The 25,689-nt window shown below is 38.1% G+C and overlaps 1 protein-coding gene across 2 annotated transcripts in view; it reads right to left on the reverse strand.

Annotated features, from left to right (window-relative positions):
• Positions 1-25,579, reverse strand: part of LOC119719948 (prominin-1-A-like) — a 54,675-nt gene extending 29,096 nt beyond the window's left edge. For both annotated transcript variants that reach the window (XM_038189433.1, XM_038189432.1), the window contains exons 1-8: positions 25,445-25,579; positions 22,508-22,940; positions 18,094-18,149; positions 12,919-13,124; positions 11,609-11,729; positions 8,315-8,381; positions 3,647-3,736; positions 2,136-2,350 (exon numbers count right to left, since the gene is read on the reverse strand). In XM_038189433.1, coding sequence (XP_038045361.1) covers positions 2,136-2,350; positions 3,647-3,736; positions 8,315-8,381; positions 11,609-11,729; positions 12,919-13,124; positions 18,094-18,149; positions 22,508-22,751 — 999 coding nt within the window. In that variant the 5' untranslated portion in view covers positions 22,752-22,940; positions 25,445-25,579. The remainder of the gene's footprint in view (positions 1-2,135; positions 2,351-3,646; positions 3,737-8,314; positions 8,382-11,608; positions 11,730-12,918; positions 13,125-18,093; positions 18,150-22,507; positions 22,941-25,444) is intronic.
• Positions 25,580-25,689: the final 110 nt, after the last annotated feature.

Raw genomic sequence — 25,689 nt, forward strand, 5'->3', positions numbered from 1 at the left:
ATAAAAGAACTTGTTGAAGTTTGACATTTCTAAAGTATATACATGCAGACACATAAACAAAAGATGCATTGATTCTCTAAATTTTATCATACATGTTTTTGCACAAGAGCACAACTTGAACTTGCATGTTGTAGTAAAAAAAGAACAGTTTATGTAGCTGATTCACATGTATTTAACAATTGCTAGTACGTGTAAGAACATGCAGGACTTGCCATCGTGTGAGTCACACATATCCTTAAATTGCAGAGGCCCATTCATCATGTACATGTGAGCAAGCACACTGCTAGCGCATTAAAGGTAGAGTCGTAAATTTGTAATTTGTGCATTTTTTTCCTTTCATTTGAACCAACAAAAGTGCTCAAAATCTAAAGACGGATGCTTAAAGGGAATGTACAACATTTCCTTTTGCTGCAATTTTCAGAAATAAATGGATTTGGAGGATTAGTATGTTAAAGCAAATATTGTTAAAATGACTTGTTTCACGTTTTGGGCTTGTAGATGCTGGAAAAACCGAGAAAACCATTCATGTTCTTGTAGTCTGGTTCCCTGACCCCACTTAAGATGAAAAAGAGCAATTTACAGACTTTGGGGAATTGTAAGGTCAGAGAATCAGTCTGGCAGGCTTGTACCCCTTCACAGGTGTGTAATCAATTGCAAAGAAGACGCGGAATAACTAATTATGAAAAATTAGGAGCAGTTTTTGAAAAAAGCCAGTTTTCTCCAACACTGGTCGGCCCAGCTTCGAAAAAGTGAGTTTTTTGTTGCCGTTTTCTTCAAAATGACAGCATGCCAGAAGGAATAATTTCCAAAAAATGTGTCACTTGACACGTCTTTGGAAACAATTTTCATTTGTTTTCTTCAAAACGACAGCATGCCAGAAGGAATAATTTCACAGGGAGTTTAGTACCATTACTGTCTTTAAACCAAATAAGATTTATCACAATCATTTGGTCGGTTAACTTTTTGGATAGCTGCAAGTGGTCTGCTCCACCTGTAAGTGCAAGCTTACGAAGAGCGCGTGAGCACCGTACTACCGTACCTCACTTTATGGCTTCTAATAGCGGTCATCACATTAACCTCTGTGTTTGGTCCGTAGTAAACAGGATGTGTAGAATAAATTTGACAAGTACACGTGTGCATTTGCCCCTTGATCCGCGCAAGACCAAACAACTTAAGACCAGCTGTTCCCCTCAGCGTCACAATATTTGTTGCTTTGGCCATTAATTACTTGATTGAGCATTTCCTATGAAGCCTTGACCTTTCTGAAATTTTTCAAATTTCACATACATGTAGCTTTCGATTACATCCCAATATGTGGTAATATGTCGGGTGTACTTATGACTTGGCAACAGAACGGAAGGTCTTTTTACATGTAGTGCCAATCATATATTCATACATTTTGTAAAGATTTGGTTCGGCGGGTTAACCCTGGAACACCAGTTCACAATAAGAGAATAGATATGTACTTTTTAAACAAATACGTTTAAAACTGGCTATGGTGTCTGGACGCTGATAATGGCCCAAGCAGAAGGCTTAATGGCCTTTGAGTCAAAACTTCAAAACAAGTCAAAAATTATAAATTTCCAATGATCTTGTTCAACAATTTTATCTCATTTTTTTATAAAAACATCCCTCTAGTTATGTTATGGTATGTGCCTCTTGCGAGTGGTCATAAGCATCTCCTTATATGGAGATTGGCGCGGGCGTGGCTCATACTGGGCAATGTGGCACAGAACGCAGCGGTGCCAGTGAACTGTGAATTTAGGACTCTCGAAATACGGGCTCATTGGTAGTATTGCACATGTTTAAGTGAAGATTGTGAACGTTCAACCTGTGCAAGGGTAAATATTCGGAGGAGTCCAAATATCATGTGACACCGGAATAGTGTTTAAAACCAGCCAGTCGGTGTTTTATCAACCGTTTAAAACCACCCACGTGACAGGCTCTCAACCAATAGGAATGGGTAAACTGTCTTAGGTATTTATGAATGGGTTTTAAAACTCTGCTGAAAGTCAACAAAATGCACCAACTCAAAATATCTTGTACCGTTTCCCAGCCAAATCACTAAATTTTGTCAGCGATAATTGTTCCCCTGCCGTACAGTGGGAGATGGAGGGGAGAAAATTAGGACTTACAATTTTGAAATCTGCCGCTGTATTGACACGATTCAGATCTATCTCATCCTTCGGGCAGACTTGCCCGGGCCCCGGCACGCACTGGATGGACTGCAGCGTGGCGTTGATGTCGTTCCTGGCCAGGTCCAGGGCCTCCTGCAGTCTGGAGCCGTTCTCTTTGAGTTGGTTGACCGACTGGTTGACGGCTATCAAATTAGCCTGAAGGCCTATTGACTCTGAAACACAGATGTGGAAGGAAAAAGCGAACCAGACGGGACACATGTGCATTAGGGTATTATCCAAGATTGTCCTACTCGATCTCAGAAAATTGCCAAGATTTCTGGGCGATTAGAAAAATAAACTTCAGTGATCACACATTCTAAAGGTTTTAACACAATTGGCATCAGTCGGCACTCAAAAAAATTAACAGTCGCAAGAGCCAAAAAACGTCTGTGCTGTGACAGAATGTGTTGACCGACAAGCTGGAATCAATGTGAATCATGTGACTTATGTGAAGTTACCGGTACGACGTCTTGCGCACATCCGGATCATCTTATTTCAATGTGTAGCCAATCAGCGCGTGGCAGATACACAGATTTATAACAATCATGGCAGCCGAATGAACAGACATGGCCGTGGAAGATCGTTGGATTGTTATCAATACGCGCACCGCCAGACGCATTTTTGAAACTATCCCTTAGTAGGTCGTTTTTTAATTCGGCGAAGCTGTAAACTGGTGCATGCGAGTGTTGATCTACATACAGGCGCGCGTGATTGCTATTATTCGTCATGACATCGCGCAGACCTACAATCAGCTTAGTGAGAACGTGTGGGAACGCTGATTTCGGGCGCAATTCAAAACAGGCTCAGCAACTTTCAAATTGAATCAAGTTCCTAGAAAGTTGTTTTTCTCAGAAAAAGTACAGCATTCTCTGAGCTAAAACTTTATCAGGTGAGTTGTTAAGCAACCTTCTTTAAAATTTGAGTACTTTTGTTGCTTCAAAAGAAAAAAAGGCGAAAATGACAAAAAGATATACTCTACCTCTAAAAAAATAACATACATTAATAAAACAACTTAACCCTAACCAAATGCAACCCATCAAAGCCCAACAGCAGTTTTTGTTGAAGCCTGGTAGGATAGGTTCAGTACCCCTAAACTGATGGTCTTTTACGTTGGGTTTGGCATACCTCCAGAAACTAAGTCCAACAGTGTGTGTGTACGATTTCCCATGTGGGTGTTGGAATTTGCCAGGATGGGTATGGTTCCTAGTAAATTATGCTAGAGAGTAAGGATAAAAGGTGGCTGGTGAAATGCAATCGGGGAACAACCTCTGCTGACATTTCTTCGTTTCTTTAGGAAAGTTTCCTGTTTAGTGGAAACATATCCTAGATAAGGCCTCTCCTGCCTGGCATTATGTCAAAGATTACACTGAAGACGTTACGTCAACCACATAAGGAGCTGCCTTGTAAGAGGGAGCTGCTAGTCCACAGACCAGAAATTGAGTTAATTCCAATGTTCCTGTCTTATATACCTCTCCCAAGCCGGTACACGGATCCTAAGGCCGGGTCGACCTTCCTTGCAAAGTTGTCCCGTACAGGTTTGCCTATCAGCTTATCAACATCTGCAGACCAAAAAAAAAGAAAAATCAACTGTAAAAGCTGTGCTAAGCAGTTCTTTTTTTATTTTTTTTATTTTGTACATAGAAAGCAGGTCATGGACAATGAACAGAATATTTGTGCATAGAGCACTTGAAGCTTGTGCATTGAGTATTGAAAAGGCCAGGCAATTCGGCACGTACCGGTACCATTCTCCCCAGAATTCAATACGCATCATTGAGTTTCTCAAACCTATTCAAATACATACAATACACAATTCTGAAGTTGATGGAATGGATTTCATAAGTTACAGTGACAACAGCAATGCCACAGGATCATGAAAATAATTTTCTTGCTCTTCATCAACATGGCTCAAGAAACGGAGGGCAAGCTAACACACTCAAGACGTGAAAGAAAATGCAAATAAGGGAATAAGTGTGTGCTTGGCCGGTTTTAAACACTCTGTTTAAGACCGGATGGAGTCTGGATGATAATTACAAGAGGTGAAGGTCAGGGGTTAGGGTAAATACGTTTTCAGTAAAAAAAATCAAAACTTTCAGTCCAAAAGTCAAAACAACTAAAAAATCCCTAGTTTTTGAGTAAAACCCCTACCGTATTTCGTGAAAACCTTGTGGAGACGTATTCATCTATAGAAGTTGCCCTGTGGAGACATATACAATCTTTTGTTCCCTATTGTGTGCACGTCTCCAGAGGGCACGGTGTATCAGATCCAATACATGCAGTGTATCCTGTCCACGGGTCTCTCGAAAGTGGTAAAAAGCCCCCTCTCTGTTCGCGCACGGAGCACATTGCGTAAATCATTCATGCCGTTAATTTCCACCAAAGATTGAATGCATTTCCGCATCTGGCAAATTTTGCCACAAACATTTTCGACATCAAATTTGCTTTTCATAATGTTGAGTACAAACTTTGTTTTGACATTTTTTAACAGTTACTTGTATTACAGGAATTTGTTATGTTACAAATGTTTCACATGAATATTCTAAACAGATAAGCCTCCCATTCTGCAGCTTACCGCAACAGTCAAAATATTCATTTAAGAAATATCAGAACCTAAATTTTTCGATTTCAGATTACACTATTTCTCTACTCAAATGGTTTCACTTCAAATTTTTGACAAGACCTTCAATTATAAAGTGCAACGCGTGGGATGTTGGATCACGTTTATCACCCCACCCCGGCTCAAAGTTCAAGTCGGACTACTACGTGTACTAAGTACGTGTATGCGCATACACATACATGGCCATTCGCTAAACATTTACCAGAGCTTTCGTTATATTAGCTGCTTGGATAAAAGGTTAATGCAAATATATTCGTCAGGAAGGCCAAATGCTTAAAATATCGTTTGGAAAATAGAAACGCAAACATTTCACTGAAAGTAGGAATGATAGTATTCATAAACATCTATTAAAAAGAGATACATGTCAACATACGTGTACAAGTGTTTATTGCCAATACGGGTATTGGCAACAAACGCGCATGTGTGCGTTTGTTTATCCATCGAGGACACACACGTGCAACATCATCGATGAAGCGAGAACAGAAACCGAATCGAGGACTCCTCGGTTGGAAAACATGTACAAAACCAATGAGAGCTGTTGCGAAAATGTTCAAGTACAAACAAAGGAAATGGGAAGAAGAACAAAAGAAAATCCTTGATTTACACCATCAACAAACAGGTGTGCTCTTGTGCGTGTGGGTGTCTCTGTCTTGTATTACGCTCGAGGACAGACACACAAAGGGAGAACAATTAAAAGATCCTTTCAGTCCTCGAACGACAGTGCTTTTGTTCGAAACTGTCCTCGATTGTACGTTTACGTGCTTAGTCTCTGGGAAAGTGTTAAAGTACAGGGACAAAGGGAAACACAATAGGTTGTCCTCAGGCGTATAGTAAAACACGACTGTGTGTACATGTGTGTGCAAGTAAATACTTTTTAGTGAACATGTACATGTGGTGTCTCGGTGACAAAAATCATCACAAATTCTCATTCAAATTTTGTTACAGAAAAAAAGGAAAGATGATGCATAACTCTGGCCTATTTGCCCCCTCCCCCCCCCCCCCATTTTTTTTTGAAGGTAATGTATCTTCTTCATCGCTTTGAACGAAATGAATTTTATATAGAAATATGTTCTCATTTTGTGCACGTGGACCAAAAGTACATTAAGCATTATGTGTGTAGCTACCAGTACATGCACATGTATCTGCAGATACAGCGTGGGTTCAAATATTCAAGAGCATGCGATAACACCTGACTATATTGGTGATAAATTGGTAAGCTGCACGATGAGTCATAGCCGGTGTCCTTAATACTACCAGTGCTCCACAATGGCAAATCATTAACCTTTCTTCCGATAACACATTTTTTTTGTACATTTCCAAATGAAATTTCAATATTTTGGTTACAGAAGGCCATTGATTTTTCACTTCAGGCATGTCAGGGGAAAATGGACAGAATTGAGGTTTTTTTTTTCTTTTTCTTTTTACCAATAAGCTATTCAAACATGAAAAATCAAATAATTTCTTATGTACATGTTTTACTGATTGATAATCAATGCGAACATCAACCACCTCTCTTTGTTTTCTCTGTTTTTATTATATTTTTATGTAATTTATTAAGTTTTTTGAGTAACCTAATTCAGTAATAATTTATGGAAATCTGCTTTGTCACGATTGACAATTTTTGGAATTCTCTTGTTGCTAGATGACCCAACTCATTCAAATTGTGTGATTACGCAAGGAAAATAATCTTCGTCTTAAAGGGAAAATACAACATTTGCAAACATCAAAAAATAAAACTACCAAATCATTTTGAAATACCTTGCTGGACTGTTAGTGAATGACAGTGTAAAGCATCCTGTAAAATCATGGCACCTGGTAAACTGTCATTTTCAAAAAAAGTGGTATTTTTGTATCAATTTCCAATGCTGGTCGGCCGACCAGCGTTAGAAAAACTGGCTTTTTTTCAAATACTGGCCCCAATTGACCATCACACTTGTTTGCAATCGATTACACAACTATGAACGGGTACAAGCCAGCTAGACTGGTTCCCTGACCTTACAATTCCCCAATGTATGTAAACTGCTCTGTTTCTTCTTATATGGAGTCAGGGAACCAGACTACAGGAAAATGATTGTTTTTCTTGGTTTTTATAGCATTTTCGAACCCAAAACCTCAAAAAAGTCAGCGTAACTATATTTGCTATATATTTTCAACCCCCCCAATTCCATCCATTTCTGAAAATTACAGCAAAAGCAAATGATGTATATTCCCTTTAAACCAGGGGAAAAAATGAAAAGGATAAGTTTACACGAGGAAAGACACAAAAATCAACAACCTAAAAATGTCTCCGAAGTATTAAAAATGCACGCTTTTCATGATTTTGTTCATGCTGTGAATTGCTTGCTCTTATGGATTAGCCATGAGTTTTTGGAGGACGTGATCAACATAAGGGGGGTCAGAGTGTCAGTCAATGTACATGTTTGTATTTGTTTACCGCTGGCACGTCAATTGACTCAAGTGGCCTGATAACGGATGAGATATTGAACCATTTTAGCAACAACAAACAATCATCAGGGACATACCAGACACTACTTTCTGAAACACTATTAAAGAGCAAAAGTATTGAAAATTGCAGTCTGTCCAGCATTTTTGGAACGATACATTTTTTGCTTTTAACATCATTTTTTGCTTTTTTCCAGACTGATAAAGTCACACACAAAAATGACAAAAGCAGACGTGGACGAGTCACATCTCTGTTTGAGCAAATCACAGAACCATAAACTTGAACTTTTTACTGGTACTTTGAAGAAACGAAGGTGTTAAAAGCAAGAAATATGTCTTTCCAAAAGTGCTGGACAGACTGCAATTTTCAATACTTTTGCCCTTTAATAGTGTTTCAGAAAGTACCAATTTTCTGGAAAAAAAAAAAAACGAAACAGCTAGATACCAAAACAGTTGAAATTATCCTTCTAGAATGAGAAAAAAAATCATAACAAGAAAACTTGCCTGCAACCATACAAAAGAAAGTAAAAAAAGCCAAACACACACAGATAAATAAAACACACACAAAAAGTAGCACCTTTGTTTATGGTGTAAATCAAGGATTTTCTTTTGTTCCTCTTCCCTTTTCCTTTGTTTGTACTACTAACTTTTTCGCAACAGCTCCCATTGGTTTTGTACACATTTTCTAATCGAGGTCGTCCTCGATTTGGTTCCTGTCCTCAATTCACTGATGATGTTGCACATGCGTGTCCTCGATTTACACCAAAAATAAACGTATACATACAAACAAAACAAAACAAACACTATAAAAAGCTTCCTTTTCAAAATATCAGAAAAGAATTTTCAGCATAAATTTGTACAAAATGAACATAATGTAGAACAACCCCCCCCCCCAAAAAAAAAACCTGAACAGTGCAAATGTTTTGAGTGCTGCTCTCAGTCTAAAGCAACTAACACATTTGTTTCCAAGGTTTGTGTGATTAGCTCCTAATCCCGCCAAATCCCGGCTTTCCTATCCAAAAAGGAAGCATCTGATTGGACGATGCGCGCAATCTGGACACATCTTAAATGAGGCACTTACTAAAGAGGTCTTTCCAAATCAGACTGGACACGAAGCCAAACTGCCGGAACGCCAAGAAATCAAACTCCTATAAGAAAACGAAAAGAGAAAGAGAGAAATAAAATAATGGTCAAAACAGGAAATTAGCTAACGACCGTCGGCAGTGCTGCGCATCTAGACAACATTTTGCTTGGTTGGTAAATACTAATTGTATAAGATTGTCGATACGTCTCTCAACAATGATTTCTGTCACATTGTATTCTAATCTTAATCATTATCATTAAATTTACACTAACTTGTTTCAGCAAGTGACAAGATGTCACACTGAAAACGTAAGCCTTCATTATACAACATTTGCAAACACCGTAAAACAAACTACCAAATTTTTACAAAATACCTTACTAGGATGTTGATTTATAAATGAAAGTCTAAAGCATCCTGTAAAATTATGGCACCTGGTGTGAAGTCATTTTCAAGAAAAGTGGTATTTTTTTATAAATTTCCAACGGTGGTCAGCCAACCATCGTTGGAAAATCCTAACTATTTTTCAACTACTGCTCCAAATTTACCATTTTTTTCCATCCAAATTTTGTTTGCTATTGGTTTCATGTTCATGAACTGGTGCAGGCCAGCTAGATTGGTTCCCTTACCTTACAATTTTCCGGCATCTACAAATTGATCCATTTCATCTTTAGTGAGTCAGGGAGCCAGACTACTTGAACGTTTTTGTTTTTCTTGGTTTTTCCAGCATTTTCGAACACAAAACTTCTAACATGTCAGTGTAACAATATTTGATCTATTACACTAACCCCTCAAATAGTTCATTTCTGAAAATTACAGCAAAAGCCAATGATGTATGGTACATTGCCATTAAGAACATTGGTATTGGCAACATTTTGCCCCTACAGGGTGAGTTTAAAAAAACAAAACTCAAATGTTGGGACCATTGTTTCAGTGAAGTTCTGCATGTAGCACTTTCAAAATCTAGGATATGAAAGCCCCATTCATAAGCTTTCATTCAAATCACTCATGTACTTTTCAAGTTACGGAAGTTTAAACACAACCACCGTTTTAAAGTTCTGTCCACGGATCACAAAAAAAGGTGGTCTTTCCACAAAACGAAAACAATTCACACATCCCTATGTGATTTGTTTTCGTTTTGCTGAAAGAACACTGAACTTTCTTGTGATCCGTGGACAAAACCTTACAACGGTGGTTTTGTTTAAAATTCCGTAACTTGCAAAGTACATGAGTGATTTGAATGATTCATATACTAAATGAAAGCTTTCGAATTGGGCTTTCATATCTTAGATTTTGAAAGTGCTACATGCAGAACTTCGGTAGAACAATGGTCCCAACATTTGGGTTTCGTTTTTGTTTGACTCACCAGGACATCTGAGAAAGTTCCGAATTTTAAACACAACCACCGTTGTAATAGGTTCAGTCCACGGATCACAAAAAATGTCAGTGTTCTTTCAGCAAAACGAAAACAAATCACATAGGGATGTGTGTGAATTGTTTTCAATTTGCTGAAAGAACGCACACCATTCGAATGAAGTATAAAATGGCCTTTATCTTGAATTAATAGTGCGCACCCCTTTCCCATTCATATTGTAGTCGGTTTGTTCATCGTGTTTGAAGAGTGAGTAAACATGTCAACAGGTGACCTGCAGTTGAACTTGCTGAGGCTCACACAGAGAAAACACTGCACGCATTTGTCATAAATCAGGTTGTGAGCAGAGGGGACACGCAAACAAGTCTACTGGCTGATAATTAATATTCTTGCACTGCCAGGGTTATGTACTTTTGACAGCTCAAGCTGGGGGGGGGGGGCGGGGAATGCAGGTATCACAATCATTTCAAACATTCATCCTGCCTACATGTTTGTTCACGTAGAGGATGTCTGTACTCTAAGGGGAAAAAAGGCATGTCCGTGAAAACAATAAAGGGTCAAATTTTGAAATACGGTGTACACGTAGTAACTAATAAATTATGCTGCTAGTGATACAGCCAGCCTCAAGTTATGACATGTTCGTTGTTTACAACCACATCCAAACAGTCAGTGAGTGGAGCCCCGTTCATCACACACTGCCTGATGCAGCGTGATGCAGCGTGCGGTCTAAATACTGCCAGCACATTTTGACAGAATTGACAGTTTTTGAACACGCCTGCTGGAAATGTGTTAAAGGGAAAATACACCATTTGCAAACATCAAAAAATAAAACTACCAAATCATTTTGAAATACCTTGCTGGACTGTTAGTGAATGACACCTGGTATACTGTCATTTTCAAGAAAATTTGTATTTTTGTATCAATTTCCAACGCTGGTCGGCCGACCAGCGTTGGAAAAAAACTGGCTTTTTTTCAAATACTTGCCCCAATTGACCATCGCACATGTTTGCAATCGATTACACACCTATGAACGGGTACAAGCCAGCTAGACTGGTTCCCTGACCTTACAATTCCCCAATGTATGTAAACTGCTCTGTTTCTTCTTATATGGAGTCAGGGAACCAGACTACAGGAAAATGATTGTTTTTCTTGGTTTTTATAGCATTTTCGAACCCAAAACCTCAAAAAAGTCAGTGTAACTATATTTGCTATATATTTCCAACCCCCCAATTCCATCCATTTCTGAAAATTACAGCAAAAGCAAATGATGTATATTCCCTTTAAAATAAGCTGGTCAGTAGCGGAGCATTGCCACTTGGTTGTTATATCCCTAAGTCATTAAAATATTTTATTTTAATGTTTCATTTGAAAAACAAAACCTTTGAAATGACGAGCAAAAGGTTTAAATTGAAAATATTTAGGAACATCTCAAAATCTTTTAGACCAAGTAAAGAAAATTCAGAGTTTCTCGCCAGTTGTTATTGAAAAAAAAAGGAGGAGGAGACCCTTTTCTTTTTTCCAAGATGCCGGATTTTCCAAGATGGATTCCTCCATTTTCTCAACTCTTTTCTTGATATTTGTGTTCAAAGGAGCCGTCACCCTTTCTAGCAGATTCTAAACTTGCACACATAGCTACAATTTTGCTGGAAGCACAAAAATGTCAAAACATATTGCAAATCTATGATTTAAAATAAAGAAAAAGGGAGGTGGCCAAGAAAAAAAGAAAGTGGACAGGGATGAGAATCTCGGAAATTTTTTGACTTGGCCTTACACTTCCTTGGAAGATATTTTAGCTATCTGTGCCGCACTCATTTTGCACTGGCTTAGGCCGTGTCTAAAACAGGCCTCCCCAACAAGAAACTAAAGATTTGGAAACAAGAGAAATTTATTTTAAATCTGGGCCAAAAATCAAGTTTTCTTACCTGAAAAGTATGCTTGATGTAAGCACCCAGGTCGTCCAGGTTGGTGTCTATCGTGCCTTTGATGTCGTTCACTGACGTCGACATCTGGGAATTGGCCATTACAACTCCGGCAAGACCCAATCTAAGGCCATAACAAAAAGAATGAACAAACTTTCAAAACTCTGTCAGAAGCTAAATTTAATCTGTTGCTGAGAAGAAAACAACTTTTCAGGCTTAATTTTAACTTAAGGAAAATGCAGCTTAAAGGTCATGTACAACATCTGCTTTTGCTGCAATTTTCAGAAATGGATTTGGAGGATTAGTACGTTATAGCAAATATTGTTAAACTGACTTGTTTCACGTTTTGGGCTCAATTGTAGATGCTGGAAAACCAAGAAACCAATCATGTTCTTGTAGTCTGGTTCCCTGAACCCACTTAAGATGAAACAGAGAAATGTATACACTTTGGGGAATTGTAAGGTCAGAGAATAAGTCTGGCAGGCTTGTACCCCTTCACAGGTGTGTAATCCATTGCAAAGAAAATGCGGAACAACTGTTATGATAAATTCGGAGCGGTTTTTGAAAAAACGCCAGTTTTCTCCAATGCTGGTCGGCTGACCAGCGTTGGAAAAATACAAATTTTCTTGAAAATGTCAGCACACCAGGAGATACGATTTTACAGGATGCTTTAAACTGTCATTCCCTTACAATCCAGTAAGGTATTTCGTGATTATTTGATCATTTGGTTTTTGATGTTTGCAAATGTTGTATCTTCCCTTTAAGAGATAAATAATTTATTGGATACATGTATTAACATATATTAAGCAGGGTTCAACCTGAAGTTTTTTTTTACTAGCCAGCCAGGCTACTGAAACAGACTCTTAACTAGCCTGCGGGCATTTTCACTAGACCGCATGCTTTTTTTCTATAGAGTGTCTCATAAACAACAATGTGCATACATGTAAAACGTGTATCCTGAGGCAACCTTGTCAGTGTTTTTAATAAACAGATCTAATAATTGAACCCTAAACAGTTAAAACAAATTAGACACAAATTGATACAGGTTTGCTTTCTGGATTTAATGATTTAGTTCTTCCTGCCTTTTCGTCTCTGCCATAGCCCAATAATTTTTGACTCGCCAGTCGGGCTACAATTTCTAAAAATTACCGGTACAGCAAAAGTAAACGCTGTATGTTATCTTTAAAGAATGCTTAAAGATAAGGATTAATAAAGGAATTTAATGCCTGAAACTACTGAAACACATTTGGCTGGGAAAATTCATAAATACGGAATCCCTGTTCAAAATCTCCACACCCAAAATTTCAACTTACGTCATTAGTGCCGTGATGAACAGCAACAGGATCCCGAAGCTGACGCGTCGGCACGTCGTGTTGTACTTGTCCCGCTGCAGCATCTTCCCGCCGCAGTTCTCGCAGCAGCGACAGCAGCAGAAGATGAGACCGGTGATGGGCATGGCCACCACGAACAGCAGAGCCAACGAAAAGCAGGCGATGAAGCCCGCTGAATAACTCACAAACTGAAAAAGTTTTCAAGAAAAAAGGTGATTTTTTTAAAATTTTAAATGGGTCTTTCTGAGATACATGTAATAGGTGTATTTTGCATGTACTGTTTTGTTTAATAAATTATCAAGGCCAGCATGTTGTTTTCTTTGATTAAATATAAAAATAAGCTGAAGTACACTTCAGAGAGATAAGGAAAATGATTCAAATGGTCCAGAGAAAATAGTAATGATTTATTTTTCATAACATGAAAGTCCATGTCCACCATAATAACACACAGCCCAAACATAACACTGCATACATAAATGTATGTACAATGGTGACTTAAAACATACAAGTACCGATATTTTAACAAGTATTTGTTCTACTTATTTGAAAAGATTGAAATTGTAAGTGAAACATGAAAAAGGACATTTGTGATTTTTTTTTTTACTTTTTTTTTTAGTGGTTTTATATTATTTCTCATTGCTCAAAAGTACAACGTTCGTCTGTTCACCTTGGAATCGTGCTAAGGGAAATATTCAGCCAACTGTTTAAATATCATAAACATTTTGCCTTTTTATTATTTCCCCGGACTCTTTTTATTAAATGATATGATTACGATGTGTAGGTTAAAAAGAAAAGGTTTGTATTTTGATTTGTACATGTACTTGTAGCTTTAACAGTGAAAAAGCAAACATGCTTCAAATTCACAAAAGCTGAATATTTTAACTCGGGTGAATTGTGCAGTGAATGTTTCGTTCTTCAAATCAAATTTGCTTTCGTGAATCATGAACCGGCCCAAAAGAGATCTACATTTACATAATGGTGAGACACAGTTTTCCTTCCACAATTTCTACACCTTTTAAATGTCGATAGCGTTTTTCTCCCTTGTGAAAATTAATAATACAAAATCCATTCTTCTCCCTAAGTTCCCCCTCCCGGTAATTTTACAAAAGTCATGACAGTAAAGGGAATTGCAAACGTGTGCAGCAATATTATCAGTGGGAACAGTCACACCAGGGCATACATGTATTGATAGTCTCATTTGCCTTGGTCCAGGGAAAATTGAAATCTAAACCGTGCATCCGCATATTGAGTATAATTCACAGAAATCAGTACTGGGTGTGTCAGTAATTAGATATTCTGTGGGAATAGTACTTTGGTTGCTACGGGTACATGTACAGAATCTGTGGGCGAGGTGTTATAATATACAAATATTGAATGCTTGGGGTGGTGTAGTAAAACTAGCCTCTCGAGGTGATCCATGGACATTCTATTCGCCTCGGGAAAATAGAATGCTCCATGGATCACCGAGGGAGGCTAGTTTTACTTCACCACGAGATAAAGCATTCAATTTTTGTTTTATACCACTTCATCCACAGATTCTGCTTGGTTTTAATATTCTAAATTATTTAAATCTGAACATGATTAAAATAAACTTCAATTTCAATACAAAATTGGTGGAAAATGTATTTCTCTCAGATCCAAACCACCCCTTCACGAAATGTTTGAACCCAACTCTGTGGCGCGCTCTCTTTGGAACAATACGCGCTTCGTGCAACGCACACACCAGCATGCATTTGCACACAAATACCGCGCCGTGGGTATAGTACTTCGGTCGCTAATGGTATAGTACTTTGGTTGCTATGGGTATAGTACTTTTGGCGGTGCACTGAAAGATAGCAAATATAGCAAGTACCATGTGACTTGGTCTCGGCCAATCCGAGACACAGAATCTGTAGGCGAGGTGTTATAAATCTAACTATGTTTACAACCATATATGGTAGCTCAGGTGAAACCAGCAATTGATGCATCATCGATCATGCAAACCAGGAAATGTTGAGAAAAATGAATTTCAAAAAACCAGGAAATGTACTGAGAAAAATGAATTTCAAAAACAACGCACATACATTTAGGAAAACTTGTGATTTTTCATACACGAGCAGATAAATGGCATTTCCCTGTTTGCATTTGGTAGATCAAGTGCGCATAAATTTGTACACTAACATGTCCAACTCCACATACATTGTACAGTATACATTATGTATGTTCTTTCCACATAAATATGATTTGAAACTTTGCATGGTGGTAGTGAATGCTAGGGAGGTTTGCGGTTACACCATGTGGAACAATCTCTTTTGAGGAGAAGTGTGGTTCTGAAAAGAACAGGCTGGTTGTGAAACTCGACGTTTCGATCAGTATGCTCTGATCGTCTTCTCTCCTGAAGACGATCAGAGAATACTGATCGGAACATTTTGACATGGGTTATTTGGAAGGTCCCTTTACTGTCCATGCAGAGCAGTTTTCTTGAAATTGTGCCTTTTTTAATTTATTCGTTTTGCCAGTTATAAGAAATCCCAAGTCAAGAACTCCAAAATTCACTGAAACTGCATACAAGTTGGAAAATTTAAGAGAAAAATAATTCAAATATGTTGAAGAGCACAAGGAAAGGAACTTTCAGAAAAGTTTACTCATGTGAGTGGAAAAATAAATCAAAATGTGCCACGTCTAGGAGATGAGGCACATTCAGTGCCCTATTAATAGATTCGCTGAGAGTACGGCATCCTCGAAGTCATGGACAAAAATAAACTCTCCAGGAAAAACAAGTGAATCATCCCCCTAGACATAATCTCTCTATGCCTCGTTTGTAACCAACTAAAAAAAGCTGAACCCCCTCCCCCCCCCTCCCTTCTGTCAGCAAGGACTAACGATCTTTCCCAGCGGTCCCATTCCAAACCTCGGCCTTAAAGGGAATGTACAGCATTTGCTTTTGCTGTAATTTTCAGACATGGATGAATTTTGTGGCTTGTATTTTATAGCAAATATTTTTACACTGACCTGTTTAAAGTTTTGAAGTTTTGTGTTCATAGATGCTGGAAAAACCAAGAAGAATGCTGTTCTTGTAGTCTGGTTCCCTGACCCAATTTATAGACAGTCAGGCCTTAATAGGTCAGGGAACCAGAGTATCTGGCTTGCACACGTTCACTGATTGTGACCGATTGCAAACAAAATGTGGACTGACTAAATTTGGTAAATTGGGGGCAGTTTTTGTTTTTTTTAAAGTTGGCCGACCATCGTTGGAAGTTCATACAAAAATTCCACTTTTTTTTTTAAATGACAGCACACCAGGTGCCATGATTTCACAGGATGCTTGAGACTATTATTCACTTTCAGTCAAGTAAGGTGCATGTATTTTGTAATAATTTGGTAGGTTTTTTGTTGCAAATGTTGATGTACCTTTAATCTTACAGCCTAGGCTACAAACTTCATGTTAGGCCTCTGATGAAGTTAAGATTCAGCCATGAGTCAATATTTGGGTCTATTTTCAGTTACTGAACATCAAATCACAACAGTCGGTGCCAAAGTATAGAGAAGTTCATTTGGTTCAAGAATTAATGGTTTCTAATCCATTCAGGAAGCCGAAATCAGCAGCAAGGCCGAAGTTTAGAAAATGGCTCGGGACAGACAGAAGACACAAAAAAATGATTCTGTGATCCCTGAATCCTCAACGTTTACAGTAGCAGGGACGGGATCGTGTAACCTCTCGGCAATGCAGCGATTAGACGAGGGAAAAATTTATGGCGGGTGTGGCCCTGCGTACTTGATTCTGGAGAGCGTGTATTTTTATGAGGAAGGAGAGGTATCCAAATAAATACAGCATTCCATGTGTATACAGTGACAAAAGCAACAGGGTATTGATATTTTGTAATTGGGGCAATGTACCGTGTCCTTCTTCTTTTTTTGGTAGTGCATACAATTTGGCACTGCAGCCAAGTTATCTTTTGAATAAATTCACTGTGTACCGATGCAGCTTGTCCAGGGATCAAGGGGTCAACAAAAATTCCCCATTTTGAAAAGGAATTCAGATTTTGAATGAAGCAAAGCCTTTTTGAGTTACTGAAGAATACAAAATATTAGACTTGAATGCACGTACATGTACACCTATCATGCCTATACATGTACATGTACGTACAATGCATACGTACATGTACGTACAATGCATACGTACATGTACACAACATATGCACAAGTCAGTGTCTGAAGATTTTTATCATTTTGGTGGAGAGACAATCTTCTTAAATTCTAACATAAAACTATTGAACAGAAAATATTGTACATGACAAACATAAATAATTTTTTTTTTTAATTTTCTAGTGGAAGAAGCAGAATTTAGGACTTTCGCAAATACAAATTTGCATTTTTGAAACATTATGTTTCCAAAATATCCAATGAAAAAAAATGGCCAGGGCAGGATTCGAACCACAGCAACAGAGATGTAGGGGCAGAAAGTACAAACTGTTCCCTGGGTTCCACAGAAGCTGAAAACTTATTTCTGCTCAAAAAACAACAAAGTACTTTCTGAACTCTCCTTAAAGGGCCGGTGCAATATTTAATTCTTTTTTTAATACAATCCCTGGAAATGCACCTTTGTGTCCTTTTTAACTCTATCTTCAATTTTTGTTTTGTCATTTTCAAGGGTATCGGTACTTTGGTGCCTTTTGGGTTTTTATGCTAATGCAAATTTCCATATTCATGAGCAAAGGTGTGATGTTATTTCAGGCAAAATCCTCAATGTTACAGCTATTTCAACACCAAAAGTTTCCAGAATTTTGAATATTTCGCTGTCGTAAATTTTCTCTTATTTGGTGATTCGTTGATGTGTCAGTACATGGCATTAAGCAATTGGGCAACCTTTTCTTACAAATACATTTTGTATTTTCACCCAGCAAATTTTTTGAGTTTGCAATTTGAACAGAAAACCTCTGAACTAAAGAGTGTCTTCCTGAAATGACATTACAGCAACCAGCAACAGCGTCCTTAGTTGTCCAGAAAAGCAAGGACAATTAAACGATTAAAGAAGTGAACTTTTCCATAAAATAAACCAAAAAACGGAGGTCAAATAGTTTTCATACATTTGAGAAGAGTAGAAAGTTTCACAAAATATGATCAGAAAAATTCTCTGTTCATGACCTTTAATTACAAAAATTATCTCCTTATACTTACATCCTTGTAGTCTTGTAGGGGATTTACTGTGCCATTGATAATCCCTCTCAAAAGCTCTAATAAAGAAAACAAAAAATAATCAAATTATGTTAATTTGTTTTTCCAAACAGGGCACATGTACTTAAAACCTCATATATTCAGTGTACATGTACAATGCCTAGCTTTTCATTTACTCAAGAGGACAGGGTGAGTAAAAAAAAAACCGAAACCCAAATGTCGGGACTATTGTTTTATTAAAGTTCTGCATGTAGCACTTTAAAAATCTAGGACCTGAAAGCCCAATTCAAAAGCTTTCTTTTAGTACAAGAATCATTCAAATCACTCATCTACTTTTCAAGTTACGGAAGTTTAAACACAACCACCGTTTTAAAGTTCTGTCCACGGATCACAAAAAAGGTGTTCTTTCAGCAAAACGAAAACAATTCACACATATCCCTATGTGATTTGTTTTCGTTTTTGATGAAAGAACACTGAACTTTCTTTGTGATCCGTGGACAAAACCTAACAACGGTGGTTGTGTTTAAAATTCCGTAAACTTGAAAAGTACATGAGTGATTTGAATGATTCTTATACTAAATGAAAGCTTTTGAATTGGGCTTTCATATCCTAGATTTTGAAAGTGCTACAATGATGCAGAACTTCACTAAAACAATGGTCCCAACATTTGGGTTTCGGTTTCTTTTTTGACTCACCCTGTACATTTGAGAAAGTTCGCCTCGAAAGCATTATTATTGGCAGACTGCCAGATTTCAAGCTTTCTGTTTGCGATCATTGTAATGCAAATGAAGCATGTGCCCCACCTGGCTTTTCATGCAATGTTCCGCTGATATCGATAATAACAGATATCATTGAATACATCAAACATACAATCCTAGGGGATAAAATAACATACATAGTAGAATATGATCTGTGGAGGACAAGGAAATAATACTTAACAATGAGAGTTATTGCTTTAAAGGGAATATACATCATTTGCTTTTACTGTAATTTTCAGAAATGGATGGAATTGGGGGGTTGGAAATATATAGCAAATATAGTTACACTGACTTTTTTGAGGTTTTGGGTTCGAAAATGCTATAAAAACCAAGAAAAACAATCATTTTCCTGCAGTCTGGTTCCCTGACTCCATATTAGAAGACACAGAGCAGTTTAAATACATTGGGGAATTGTAAGGTCAGGGAACCAGTCTAGCTGGATCGTACCCGTTCATAGGTTTGTAATCGATTGCAAAGAAGTGCGATGGTCAATTGGGGCAAATATTTGAAAAAAACCCAGTTTTTTCCAACGCTGATCGGCCGATCAGCGTTGGAAATTGATACAAAAATACCACTTTTCTTGAAAATGACAGTATACCAGGTGCCATGATTTTACAGGATGCTTTACACTGTCAATCACTAACAGTCCAGTAAGGTATTTCAAAATGATTTGGTAGTTTTATTTTTTGATGTACATTTGCAAATGTTGTATTTTCCCTTTAACTGTTTTTAATTCCTGACAAGCTCAGCATCCAGTGGACATCAGATGTTTGCAAAAAAAATGCCGTGTTAGGCCTATTAATTGAAGATTATAAAATTATAATATTAATAAACATCATTCATGACCATTTTTTTTTAAATTAATGAACAAAAAGTAAACAATATAGTTTTTAAAGACTGCCATTGAAAATGCACGTAAAAGTCATTTTGAATAAAAATGTGAGATTTGTGCCAAGTGCGCAATCGTACGTCGGGAAATGTACAGGGATGGAAAACAGTGCAAATCATTATCAAGAATGTCGCTTTGCTGGCTTTAAAATGTTAATTTATATGTGAACTAAAACCATTTTTTTTAGCAATGAAGTTCAAGTAGCAACATGCAAAACATTGATTGGAAAAGAAATAGGCCTATCTGCACAGTTTTTATTTTTGGATGGATTTTATGTTCGTTTCCTGCAATGCTATTTGGCACATCATAGGTGCTGCCACAGGAAAGGATGCAGTGGTTAAGAGCTGTCCATGTAAAGTTCAACGCATCCTGTTTACTGTGTGACTAACCACGTTCAGCTGTGGAGTCAAGTGAAGTCAGAGGCTTTTAGTGGTATCAAGCATTACCTGTCGGAGCTGTTTGCAAAAATATGATTCGTAAGCACCAGCGACGTAAACTAGGGTTAAACTTCTGGGGGGGGGGGGGCACCTGGAGTGCACCAATACTTCAAGGGGGCAACATTTCACAAATTTATAGCACATTACACGAAAGTCTCGTAGTCCGCGACTTGCGCAATAAATTATGGCGTAACTTGCGCAATCAGTTTAGGTGGCGTAAGTTGTGGCGTATCGACTAAAAATGAGATATTTTACAAGCAAATCGTGATCGTCGTGGAGCCTGTCACTGCACAACTTACCGGTATCAATGTTGATACAAGACACTCACAGCTTTGTGTTTGAAGTAAATGAAATGCTTTTTTACTTGTGACAGAATTTTTTTGAGTTGGGACAGGGCACAGAAATGTGCGTATAAGGCAAAATTCCCCTGAGATAACGCAAATTTAGATAAAGCAAATTAGGCCTATAGGCCTACTTTGCTCCATGACATTAACTCTTGGCAATAGACATTTTAACATTAGTATGGAACAAGTCGTCTCCGCAGTACTCCGCCTAACTTACACTACATGAAAAGGTCTTGCCAAGTTGATCGTCAATGTCACAAATTGTAAAGAAGTTTTGTTACGCTCTGTTCAACATAAAAACCTTGCCATAGAACTAAAATTCAAAAGAGCCCTGTAGATATTTTTAGACTTCTGAGCATGAGTGGATGAATTGCAAAGGGGCAACAAGTGGAACCTGGATATGGTACAGTGCCAAGTACAATGAAGCTGTTATAGTATACAAATAATGAATGTTTGTGAGTGCAGTGGTAAGAGTAATTTCATGAGGTCACAGATGGAATGTTCCATTCCACGAGGCGAGCCGAGTGGAATGGAACATTTTCATCTGAAATTATTTTTTCCATTGCACGAACGTAAAACATTCATTATTTGTTTCATATAACACCTGAATAAATCCTTGTCATCTGATTGGTTGACTTTTAATAGCCAATTTATTCAGGTTAAAAACTGTTTAAAAGTTCGACAATTCATCATATTTATATTAATGCAAACTGTTCAACAGGTTAAGAACAATCATATTCAATTTATCTCAATTTAAAACAGCGCCACCACCAGCAGCAGTTACACCATGCAATGGAAGTTCTATTCACCGAGCAATAGAACTTCCATTGCACTGTGCGCTGCGCGCCGTACGAATAATTCAATGACATGTGATCAACGATCCACCAATCAGGTGACAGGGATTTATTCAGGTGTTGTATTTATAATGTACATTGTAATATTCTGAAAATGAAATTTAGAACTCAAATGTCTTGGTCCTTTCAAGTTTTATGTTTTTACAATGTAGCTCAGGCTAGACTCTTTCTCACTTTTGTTGATTTGTTTAATCATTCTAAACATAGGCCTAATTTGTCCATTTTGAAACTTTAATAAAATATTGAAAAACATGGGATATACATGTAGGGGCCTACATGAGATTTAACTTGTGAATGTGAGTGTACCTTTTTATGCCAGAAGACAGCTGGAAACATCGTCGCTGTACAATTTTATTATTATTTTCTTCGTCCATGGATACTCCAGGTGCACACTAAGGATACATGTATTTCACTTTCCACAAAATGATTATGTTAGGATCAAAACTCCCTTATGTAGTTTTATGTAAACGTCAGTTCACTCAACTCAGCAAGCAGTTTCAGTCTGATATCCCTGTTCAAAACGTTTCATTTTATTGAAAGATGATTTCTTGAAATTATTGATGGTAGCTGAACCCAAAGAAGGAAAATGTTATATAGGCCCTAACCCTTTCTTACTTAACAAGTACCAAGTGGTACAACCCACGGCGGCCGGGTAGCAGCGAGGCCGGGTAACCTGTGTAGATGGCTACACGGCACCGCCCATACACCCAGGCCGTACTGGTACCTCGAGACGAGAGTACAGAACACGAAAAGGAATGGGGCATGATCTATTTTGCAAAAAGTATTTTTTTGTATGCAAATTAGACGCATGCGCTGCAAAACCAGTCTTCGAATGAAAAGCTGTAATACTTGCAAAGCTGCAGTAGTCAAGTTGTATGAATACAATATATGGCCAAGTAAAGTGTCCACCAACCCACCCACCAACCAACCAACCAACCAACATAAGCAGCTCCAGCCCACAGCATGTTTCTCACCGCCGTGGGAAAAATACACACATTTATTGTTTAAAACAAAAGCCAGGCAGCCGTCCAGAGGAGTAACAAACAAATAAATTGAAGCATAAACAAATCAAAACAAATCAAATAAACAGAACCAGAAAAAGAGAGAACTCAAATCTGAGCAAAACGGCACTTACCCCAAGGAAATTCATTTGGAGCCACCGCGTGGATAAATTCCGACGCCACAGTGAATACTATGTCAAAGGTGAGATCGGGCTTGTCCGTTGTTGTGTTGTATTGCGGGTCGGGCGGCAAATCGCTCCACGTTATCGAACCGTTGCTGGCTTTTATGTTCCCCTCCGCCTCTCCGACAAAACTTAAACCCACGACGCAAACCAAAAGGAGAGCGTACATCTGTCTTTGTGGTCTCGTATACTCCATGGTTGGTTGTTCTTGGGTTTTTCTCTTTTCGTCTTTTTGACTTTCCAGATAGCAGAAAAAGACAATCAAAGAAGGCCCCGTTGGTTGTACACTGCGATGTCCTTCAACGACTGTGCGCCTGTTTGTCGAGGAAGTTTCTGCAGTGGCTTACACTTGCTGAAACGGAAGCAGATCATGCATTGATGTTCCCTGAAAGAAAATAGCCAGGTCAAGTATTTCAGTAGGTTTATTTGATAATTTTCACTTCCTTTGTCTGTACAGCAGATCAAGTGACATATATCCAGCTGAGCACCTTTACACAAATGATGTATACACCAACAACAGAAACTAAAAAGAGCAGCTTTTCTTTTGAGATGTGGCTCAGTTTCGGGTCAGGATTGTCTTGCACAATCGAGCCAGCCAGGATCGAGTTCCTGATAGACTTAACACCGTCTACCTTAGCCAACATGGAATGACGTCAAACACTAATAAAAGAGGATGTTCACGAATGCATGCCGTGGTTCTCTTGAACCTAACCACAGGCTCTGCAACAGGAAGAGGGTTATATTCCCACGATTAACGGGAGGTCATTGAAGGGGAAAAAAGACTTTGTTTTTTCTTTACGTTTTGTTTTCACCTCTAGAAACAAAGTGCAACTTTATAGCATTCTTTTAAAACCCATCAGCAATGTTTTGTCTTTGTTTTGAATCCATACAAACAGATGTCAAAAGGCTGTAGCATGCTTGACATGGGAAACAAAATAATTGGATTAACTTGTAAAGTTTATTTTACATTTTGTGGTCATTATTGATTTGTTTTGTTTTGTTTCATATTAAGTGATAATCTCTGATCTTCTGATGTAGATGCACTACGTACTATTCTGCACTACCAACAAACGAAATTTCATTTCCTTAACGTGATTAAGTAATCACAATATGCGCATTTTCACAATTTTCTTTTAAAATACAGCACCACTACCTGATGACAGGAATTTTGACATATTCTACAATCAAGTTGGATTAAGCATCAGAAAATCAGATTTTCTACCGAAATATACTGTTCAAATTGACAAAAGATAGTGTAATTAGACATAACAATTAATAAGAATTAAAAGAAGTCTGCATTTTTTTTAGCAGAACTAGTAATTTTGGAATGACAAAAAAAAACAATCTTGACAATGGTCATGATGGTCAGACCATTTTGACTGCATCGTACTATTCATTAGACCTGTGAACGTGGTTAATGACGGCGACGCCACGTTCCTGAGTCTAACTAGTATTCACAAATCATATCTAGGCCTAGGCCCTAGGCCTACATGTATGGGCCCCCCAAAAAAATTGCCCAAAACTTTTACTATTAAGTATAGTCGTGTTCCCTAACGTGGCGCACTTCGAAGCTTACCCAACTTTCCTTGTGTAGTGTTGCCAAACCTCTTTGTTGACAAACCTCAAATTCATGCAGTAAAATACTGGTACTTTTACCTTATTAATGCTTGCTATTTAACATCCGTGAACAATTTCGGTTTCATAAAATTTAAGCCGAAATTAAAAAAAGGTGGCGTCCGGAAATTGGGCACAAATTGGCGGAGTGCTCCCTAACGTGGCGCACTTAAATAAATCTCGGAAAATTCCAAATTAACATTTAAGAATTTCTGTAAACTTGATCAATTCTGATAAATCATTATTATTTCTACTTACATACCCAGCCAGATGTTTGTCAGAAAATTATTTTCTTATTTTTCGGGGCATTTTCAAAGGTTTCACTTTGCACTTGAAAATAAAATCGGAAAATCACGCCAACATAAATTTTTCTTTTAACTTTGTAGCGCCTAGCGGGTAAATAAACTCGCAATTTATGAATGGGAGTGTTTAGAACTTGATGAAATGTCACTTTCTGTGAAATTTCAGTTAAAACTTTTGCTCTAGCTAGGCGCTACAGGCGAAAAATCAAAGTGCGCCACGTTAGGGGCCGCGCCACGTTAGGGTACATCAACAATAGTAGGCCCCGGAGGGGCCCGTAACTAAAATAAAAACAACGCAGTGGCTATTGTTACGGCAGCCGTAACGCATTTCCCATTTTCTATCGTTACGGTAGACTGCAACCTGGCAACTTTTATAAAAAAACATGACAAGAAAATATAAAATTAGAAGGAAAAAAGTGAATTTGAACTTTATGAAATTCGGACTTTATTTCCCTTTTAAAAAAAATCCTCCAAAGCCTCAGGTTAGAAAAGGAAAAAAATTCGAGTGCAAAACTGAGATTCGAACCCGCAACCTCGCGGTGCAAAATCCTTCCCTCTATCGGCTGAGCTGGCGCACTGCTCGATAAAACGTGGAGAAACAAATAATTATATACCCGCGTGCGTATCAAAAAAATATCGTAGAGGGCGCTAAACAACGAGTGCCGTAACGATAGCCACTTCGTAAAAACAATCGCTGTGATCAAAGTAGAGTCAGGATACTGCATTCTTACCATGGCCTGTCCTAAGCAAGAGACAAAAAGTTCAACCAAATCACCTGTCAGTCCACCCTTAATTACAACCAAAGACCACGCCCACCCAGTCACAACCAAAGCAACAATGTGCAATGCAAGAGTTAGGCACGCGCGCACGGCGCAGTTGGCCCCTTTAGCGCCCATTCTGAAGCTCACTAAACTGGAATTGATTTTTTTTAAGTTATGAATTACGGCTTAAGTTACCGACAAATATTACCAACCTGGTTACATGTCAATTCCCCCAATCAAGCAGATACGTCCTTGCAAAACATCTACCTTGCCTGAAAAGGAGGTTTCCCCACTCCCTCGTCTCGATAGCAGTTCGATCGTGTTTTTTCTTCAGCTGTCAGTGTCACCTTTTTTTTTTATTTTCAGCTTGCAGCGCAGCGCCGGCGTGAGCTAGCTGTATATCGCCCTCTTGTTGACGAACGCAAATAGTCTGGTTTTGGACTGTAATCCTCCCTTA

Source organism: Patiria miniata, unplaced genomic scaffold (genome assembly GCF_015706575.1).
Source record: "Patiria miniata isolate m_02_andy unplaced genomic scaffold, ASM1570657v1 HiC_scaffold_9, whole genome shotgun sequence".
Classification (NCBI taxonomy): domain Eukaryota; kingdom Metazoa; phylum Echinodermata; class Asteroidea; order Valvatida; family Asterinidae; genus Patiria; species Patiria miniata.